Source organism: Microtus ochrogaster, linkage group LG9 (assembly GCF_000317375.1).
Source record: "Microtus ochrogaster isolate Prairie Vole_2 linkage group LG9, MicOch1.0, whole genome shotgun sequence".
Classification (NCBI taxonomy): Eukaryota; Metazoa; Chordata; class Mammalia; order Rodentia; family Cricetidae; genus Microtus; species Microtus ochrogaster.
In genome coordinates this window covers 28,494,362-28,501,309 of record NC_022034.1, presented here as the reverse complement: position 1 = coordinate 28,501,309, position 6,948 = coordinate 28,494,362, and the positions used below count along the sequence as shown (strand labels likewise).

At 35.8% G+C, this 6,948-nt stretch overlaps 1 protein-coding gene across 4 annotated transcripts in view; it reads right to left on the bottom strand.

Moving 5' to 3' along the window:
- Sec63 (SEC63 homolog, protein translocation regulator) overlaps positions 1-6,948 on the bottom strand; it is a 52,656-nt gene that overhangs the window by 43,043 nt on the left and 2,665 nt on the right. For 2 of the 4 annotated variants that reach the window (XM_005363581.3, XM_013352385.2), the window contains exons 2-3: positions 2,284-2,397; positions 411-531 (exon numbers count right to left, since the gene is read on the bottom strand). In XM_005363581.3, coding sequence (XP_005363638.2) covers positions 411-531; positions 2,284-2,397 — 235 coding nt within the window. Of the gene's footprint in view, positions 1-298; positions 532-2,283; positions 2,398-6,948 lie in introns of those variants that run through there. The other 2 variants (XM_026787387.1, XM_026787388.1) reach the window with 1 other exon arrangement.

Here is a 6,948-nt window from a genome sequence, read left to right as displayed (position 1 = left end):
AGACAGTAAAAGAACTCTGGCCTTAAGGCTATATGGACAGGTAAGTGGAGGCTCATTCTTCTTTAAATTTATGCTGCCAATTTCTCTGATTAGCTGTGGTATTAAAATATTATCTGTTGGCCTGCTTGTGGCATCTTTATTATATTGAGGATCAAATTCAGATGCTCCAGATAAAACCATGATGAGACGTTTCATATCCATATTTCAAGTTTTATAAACAAAGTATGTATAAATCTGAGTTGTACGTATTAGAATCTGGTCTCCACTATATCGTATTGACCGATACCACCAAGAGCCCAGAATTGAATTTTTCTGGTCAACTATCCAAGCTGGTAAGGCAATTCCAAAGCTTGTAGCTTGAGGCCCATCTGGATTTCCAAATTCTTCCCAATTTTTCCGAGACTCTTCATCTGTTAAAGCTGCATAAGCTTTTGCTATCCTCATGAACATAACTTCATCACCTCCTTTATCTGGATGATATTTAAGTGACAACAAGCGATATTGTTTCTTAATTTCTGCTACTGTTGCTCCCTAAAAGGAAAACTTTGTTAATACATAAGAACACACTGCAGTAAGAAATAGTCAACCCTATTTTTATCTTAAACCATGAACTATTCTGACAAAAAAAGTAACATTTTCTCCTATACATTTTACCTCTCAAAACTTCATCTCATACATATACTTCTTTTGTTCAAGTAATTATTTTTATCAAGCATTTAACTATATGGCATGCTACATACTAGTCACTGATGGTGATGGTAGTGAAACCATATAACTCTACTTTTCAATAAAAGTGCACTGGCTTTAAATATTCAAAAAATGATCAAAAGTAAATGAATGCAGTTAAGTCAGAGATTTGCTTTCTTTATACTCTGAGCAACATCTCACTTCATCTGCTTGTAAGTATCTTAAGACTAAATATTTTAAAAAGAAATGGCATTGATTCTCAATCTCACCTTTTACCAATATTTTGGATCATTTTTATTTCCCCGTATCTTTTTTATTATACTCTTGGTGGCCGTGATGATTATTATGAGAAAAAACAGACACTGGGCTAGAGAGATGCTCAGGGGTGAAAGTTCATACTGCTCTAGTGTGAACTTTATCTAGAAAGGATGCACAAGTCCAGTTCCCAGCATGATCAAACTCTGAGTAGCTTCAGGGGACCCAGCACCCTCTGCAGGCTTCTGAATTCTCATGACAAACCCACACTCACACATATACATAGATATATACACATATATGTATATATACAATTAAAAATAAAATCTAAGAAAGTTTTTAAAAAAGAAACAAATAAAAATTCTATTATATGCAAACTTTTCTTCTACAAAGCAGATGTAAATGAACATTCTCCTTTGTATTATATCAAGTTCAAAACCAAGCCATCCACTGAAGACAAACAAAGTTTAAAACCACAACCACTAGACTCAGTCTGCCTACTAAACTGTTATAGGACCCAGTTCTCCCAGCCTTATTATCTCTCTGCACTACCTCAAGTTCCAGTGTTCTAGAGAGGTGTATCAACCAAGTTCAACCAAAATCTCAAAAAACATACTCAAGGATTACCTAATTTCAATGATAATGACAACAGGTTCTTACAAGTACCCCAACTTTAGACTTAAGATATTGCATGTGTCAATCAACATAAATGTGTTTTTAAAATATAGTCACTTATCATCAAGTAATCTCTTTTTTTGTTTTCTGAGACAGGGTTTCTCTGTGGTTTTGGAGCCTGTCCTGGAACTAACTCTTGTAGACCAGGCTGGTCTCGAACTCACAGAGATCCACCTGCTTCTGCCTCCCAAGTGCTGGGATTAAAGGCATGCGCCACCACCGCCCGGCTCATCAAGTAATCTTAACATTTTACCAGTTATAAACTAATACTTACTAGTAGCAATCAACAACTGAACAAACATATTTAAATGATAATGAATTAGATCTTATTTAAAAAAAAAAAAAAAAAGTTAACCGGCAGTGCTGAATAACTGGCTTGGATAAAAGCTTGTACTGCCCTCCCTGAGATCCCAAGTTCAGTTCCCAGAACCCACATCAGGCAGCTTAAAACTGCCTGTTAACTCCACGGGATCCAGCAGCCTCTTCTGACCTGAGTACACATACAACACAGATACACATGAATGAAACACACAAATCTAACCAAAGAGAGGTCAACAGACCCAAGTCTGATTTCTTTTGGAAATGTCTATCATTTGTTTTAGAATGTAGACCTTTAGTATTTAAGGTATTGTTAAATTAATGAGGTTACATAACAATACTACTTACAGGATCCAAATTTAATACTTCATAAGGATTGTACTCCTGATATTCTCGGTCTGTTTTGGAAACTTTGTATGCAAGAATAAGAACAATGCCCATCCTGCAAGCAGAACTATTTTCCTGTTTAGGAAAAAGACAAATGACATAAATAAATGCAGTTTGTACAGCTTTTTGCAAGGAAATGAAACAATCTAAAGTAGTTCCACACCACTATGCTACACTACTGACTCAAATTTGTAAATTCCCGTTATAACAAAATAGTGTCTTTTTCACTTTTGAATTCTCTAGAATCTAGTGGAGTGCCTCCCAAATAATGGATGGTTCCAGTTACTAATTGCAGAATTAAATACAGAAATTAATACTAGAACCATTAAAATAGATAAAAATACATAAGTGTTAAGCAGCCAAGAAACCACTTAATGTAAAAAGATTACTCTTGACCTAAAAATAATACATTTAGTAAGATGAATTTTTAAAAATTGGCCAGGTATACAAGGATGAATGAATAGCCTTCTTTAAATAGTAAAATTTGGAAATATTCTAATGTCCATCAGCAATAACTAATTTAGGGGGAGTAGTCAAATCATAATGGAGTCACACAAAAAAACATTTTACAGCTAAGACATAAAATATGTGCAGGAGCTAAGGATATAAAAGAACAATAAAAACCTAATTTCTCTCTTGAATGTATTCTACATAGTAAAACCAAATATAAGCACCTTTAAATGCTCATCAATGAATTACTAGACAAAATTAATAATAATAACAACAATAATAATCATTCAACCAGAGTGCAATATTTTCTAGTAAATAAAAGGAAAATCTGTCATGAAAGATTTTTTAAATGTTAATTCAAAAGGGAAAACAGCTTTCAAACTTTGTAAAAACACAATCCAACTTCTATAAACAAAAATGTGATTAGAAATAAGAGTATAACGTAATCAATATCTTAATGTGGAAATGAACTATTATTTAGATCCTCTGTGTGAAGATTTGTTACAATGAATAGGATTTGTTAGACAAAAATATAAAGTAATCAAACACAATCGGAATAACTGGTTTTAAGAACAAAGAAAACGTCCCTTGTGTTTAAGCTCTTTGTTTCTACCACTGCACTAAGATGACATCTGCAGCCTTTGCCGTTTGTGGTAGGCAAGAACTCTTGAGTTACACCCTCAGACTGAGCTTCTGTTCTTTGGCAGAACCTAGCTCAAACGCACTTATCATTTGGAAACAAGCCTCTTCATCTGGAATCACCTAGAATGATTCCTTAGTTTTCTGTTTATCCAATTTTCAACAAAACAGATTTTTATTCTTCAATGTTCCATAAGCTTTCCCACAATCATGCACTTGCTTTTGTATCTGTCAAAATCTCAGTGCCCGTGGGGGGGGCTATCTACACAAAATCTATATTCATCCTTCAACTCAACTCAAACAATCCATCCTTCAAAAGCAATCCTTCAAAGAGAACACATTTACAGCTACAAAGCAGCACAAACAATAATGACTTTTTTCCTTTGACTTGCTGCAAATTCCTTAGGCACCTGAACAAGTTCTTACTCGGTTTTTACTAACCCCTGGGTAGTTTAAACAACAGTGGGAACTGAGATACAAGTTTCTTTCCATTTGGTCAAAACAATATTCTAAACCAAATACACACACATGCTTTGAGAAAGGGTCTCATATGTAGGCTGCCCATAAATTCAGTATGTAAAGGAAAATGATTTCAAACTTCTGACCCTCCTGCTTTCACAGCCCACACAAGTGCTAATCGTGCAGGCTTACACCACCATACCTGATTTTCATGGTTCTAAGGATCAAATCAAAGGCTTCCCGCATGAATGACCAGAACTCTACAAAGTAAGTTGCATACCCAGGCATATTTTAAACCTTTCAAGGGTATATAACTTCAAGCTGTTTGCCAGCCCACCTAAATGTCCACATAGATGCCCAAAGAGAGAGAACCCTATGTAGAACATCCCTCTCTTATCCTGGACCCAGAAAAAAAAACTCCCTAGCTCAACTCCCACCATAATTATACATCAATTTAAAAAGTTTGGTAAGCTGTTTAAGCTATATATCTCAAATCCAACTTCCATGATGGGTTTGACAATTAAATGAGATTTAGAACGTTAAGTACTTTGGAAGTGACTCACATATAGTAAACATAATCAATTAATGGTAGTTATGGCCTACTAATAGTAACTCTTCCCCAAGTCTTAGAGGCTAGGGATATAGAGCCACAGGAGAATACTGAACTAGCATTTACAAGGTTCAACTCCACTACTACAAAAAAACAAAAACAATAGAGTAAATACGTGTGAGCGATTATTTATGGATAATTTACATTGGTATAGTTTTTGTATATTGATATAAGTTCAAATTATATTTGTTACTTTTGTTTACATTATTTGTATACCTATGTAAAGTATTTCTGTCAGATTGTATATATGCATGTTTCTACCTCTGTTGAGGACATTCTGTATATTGATACAACTTTTAGGATATATTTTCATATTGCGTTATATATTACTCCTAACTCTGATCAAGATACTTATACATTGTTTACATTTTGGTCATTGTCCTCATTTGTTGTACATTTGTTTATAGATTATTTAATAATATTCTGACATGAAGTTTTAGTCTTTTAAGTTATACAGGTATTAATATTATAGGTCAATAGTTGTTCATGTTTGTTGTATTTACAGTCAGATCAATTAGGTTCTTAGATACATAGAGATTATATTCTGTCTAGACAGGTAATCTTCAACCACTTCAAGGATCTGTAGAACGTGACATTTAAATAACTTAGGGTTCTACTGACATGAGACATGACTGCTCCTGACAGCACCAATCTATTCCAGAGAGAATGTGAGTCCAAAGACACTCCACTTGGAGTTTGTTTTCTTCTTGGCACATTTGGCCTTTGGGCAAGGAATTGGCCATACCTCAACCACTGACGAAGTACATGGTATCTAGAAATGGATAAGCAGGACACAAGGAAAAAGACTGTCAAATCTTGCCAAGACAGGGTAAGACAGTTCTGAATAATTTGCTTCCTCTGAAAATGGTCTCTCAGTTACACTAGGCCATAGCCAAAGTTGGTTACTTCAACATTACAAATGAGATTTTGGGTGATTGCTCAGATAGCTAATTGTCTCCATCATATATTGCTTGCTTTGAAAGCTGCTTGATTGTATTTCCTGCCTGCTCAAGTAATTATCTCCCTTCTCAGGCCTTCGATGGAGTTGAAGATTAGATAGGTGTAGTTACTGTTCTCTTATGATCTATCCAAGCCATTTCCTATACAAGACTTAGACTCCTTAGGATAGAATGCTTATTAAAACATTTAGCTTATGTTCCTTGCTTAATACTGTTTATGCTGGTTGTAATACTAATTATAATTGATATCTGTTCCTAGTGTATATAGTTTTGTATTGGGTTTGAAACTTTCTTATTTAAACAAAAAGGGGAGGTGCCATGGGAGCATATTCTTTTCCTTCAGCCAATAGAATTTAAGATACCAGCCCACTTGGGTGTGGTCTCATACTGTAAAAGCAGCTGTAAAGCATGTGAGCTCTCTCTTTTGCTTCCGGCTCTTGCTTCCAGCTGCTAGACTGTGTTCCTGTTTGTTCAGAGGACTGTTGTCTAGAACAGTGATCTGTAAATTTTTCCTAAATAATTAACCCTTTATTATTTATAATTCTGAACTAGTGTGGGATTATTTTGTGACTGCTGCCTTCAAAAACCCACCCACAACCAACTCAAAAAGTCTTCTCTGTCTTAGGCCAAGTGAGAGCCCTTCTGTTGTTCTTCCAAAACAAGTCTTCTCCCTGTCCTTACTGCTTGGTTTAGCAGTACAGAGTACAAAAATTGGTAGAACCAGGAGACAGCCTGAGAACCAGAATTCATATCTCTAGCACTCACATAAAAGCCAGGCAGGTGTGACTGCCCATGAAACCCTAGTGCTTGAGAGGCAGAGATGGGATCCCTGGTGTAAACAGGCTAGACAGACTAGCTGGGCAAACTCCAGGTTTAGCAAGAACCCTATACAATAGTTTTAAATATCAACTTGCCACAGTCTAGATCACCTGAAAAAAAAAAAAAAAACCTTAATTGAGGGACTGCCAGGATCAGATTGGCCTACGGCTACATCTGGGAATCATCTTGATTGTTAACTGATGCAGGAAGACCTAGTCCACTCACTGTGGGTAGCATCATTCCTTGCAAAGTCCTGAGCTACATAAAGATAGAAGAAATCTAGATTAAAGCTAACTAGCAGGAAGAAGGCAGAATAGGTATCTCTCAGAATATAGTCTCTGTCCTTGACCATGACTAGCAACAGAAATAAAACTAAAACACCTTATACCTCAGTAAATAAACTAGAAAATATTCAAGAAAGACAACAGATATCAACCTCTGGCTTCCAACATAAACACATACATGTTTACCTGAAGACATGCACCACTCACATTTGAATACACATGCACACCATACCCAAAAACATGTAGTAGATCTTTCTTTAAGAGATGAGGTCTGGGGGGCTAGAGAGATGGCTCAGTGGTTTGCTCTTGCAGAGGACAAAGTTGGGTTCCCAGCACCCACATCAGATGGCTCACAACTCCTGTAACTAGTTACAGAGGATTTGACACCTCTTCTGGACCCTCATAT